This window comes from Geospiza fortis, unplaced genomic scaffold (assembly GCF_000277835.1).
Source record: "Geospiza fortis unplaced genomic scaffold, GeoFor_1.0 scaffold891, whole genome shotgun sequence".
Taxonomy (NCBI): Eukaryota; Metazoa; Chordata; class Aves; order Passeriformes; family Thraupidae; genus Geospiza; species Geospiza fortis.
In genome coordinates this window covers 17,905-18,764 of record NW_005054649.1, presented here as the reverse complement: position 1 = coordinate 18,764, position 860 = coordinate 17,905, and the positions used below count along the sequence as shown (strand labels likewise).

Sequence of the window (860 nt, the reverse complement as noted above, 5' to 3'; positions counted from 1 at the left end):
GGGCCTCTGGGAACCACCCCCTGTCCCCCCAGAGCTGGCCAACGCCGGGCGGCCCCTCTTCCCGGGCAACGACGTGGACGACCAGCTGAAGAGGATCTTCAGATATCCTTGGGAATGGGGAGCCCAAAGGAATGGGGACTGCTGGGAATGGGGAAAGCCTTGAATGGAGACTGCCCGTGGGATGGAGACTGCCCCTGGAATGGGGACTTCCCTGGAATGGGGAGCCCCAGAAGGGACTGCCTGGGAATGGGGAGCTCAGGGAACGGGGAGCCCAAAGGAATTGGGACTCTTGGCAATGGGGAAAGCCTTGAATGGAGACCCCCCTGGGAATGGGGACTCCCCTGGTAGTAGGGAGCCCTGTGCATGGTGATCCCTCCGGAATGGGGACCCCAGAATGGGGGATTGGGGAAATCCTGGAATGGGGAGCCCTGGGGAATGGGGAGCCCTGCAGAGTAGGGACCCCTGGGGAACAGGGAGCTCTGAGAATGAGGATCCCTTGGAATGGGAGCCCCCTCGGCTGGGCAGGGGGCAGGGGGCAGGTACTGGGTGTCCCCGTGGTGGCCCTTGACTGTCCCCACGCTGCTGGGGACGCCCACGGAGGAGCAGTGGCCAGCCATGGCCAAGCTGCCGGACTACAAGGTGAGGGCAGGGGACAGGGCGGGTCAGAGGGAATGAGGGGTCTGGGGGAGCTGGGGGTCACCCGTGTGTCCCCAGCCCTACCCCATGTACCCAGCTACCACCTCCCTGGTCAACGTGGTGCCCAAGCTGAACGCCACTGGCCGGGACCTGCTGCAGGTGAGACCCCCTCTCTGTGCCCCGCCTGAGCCCCCTGCCCCTGTGTCCCTGTGCCCCCCTGCTCC

The 860-nt window shown here is 65.6% G+C and overlaps 1 protein-coding gene across 1 annotated transcript; it reads left to right on the top strand.

Moving 5' to 3' along the window:
• Window positions 1-4: 4 nt before the first annotated feature.
• LOC115948963 (cyclin-dependent-like kinase 5) lies at window positions 5-860 on the top strand (the record flags this gene model as incomplete). Its single annotated transcript, XM_031064895.1, has 4 exons — window positions 5-102; window positions 579-639; window positions 715-823; window positions 856-860. Coding segments are annotated over 4 exons (273 nt in total), but the record flags the coding sequence as incomplete, so codon positions are not given.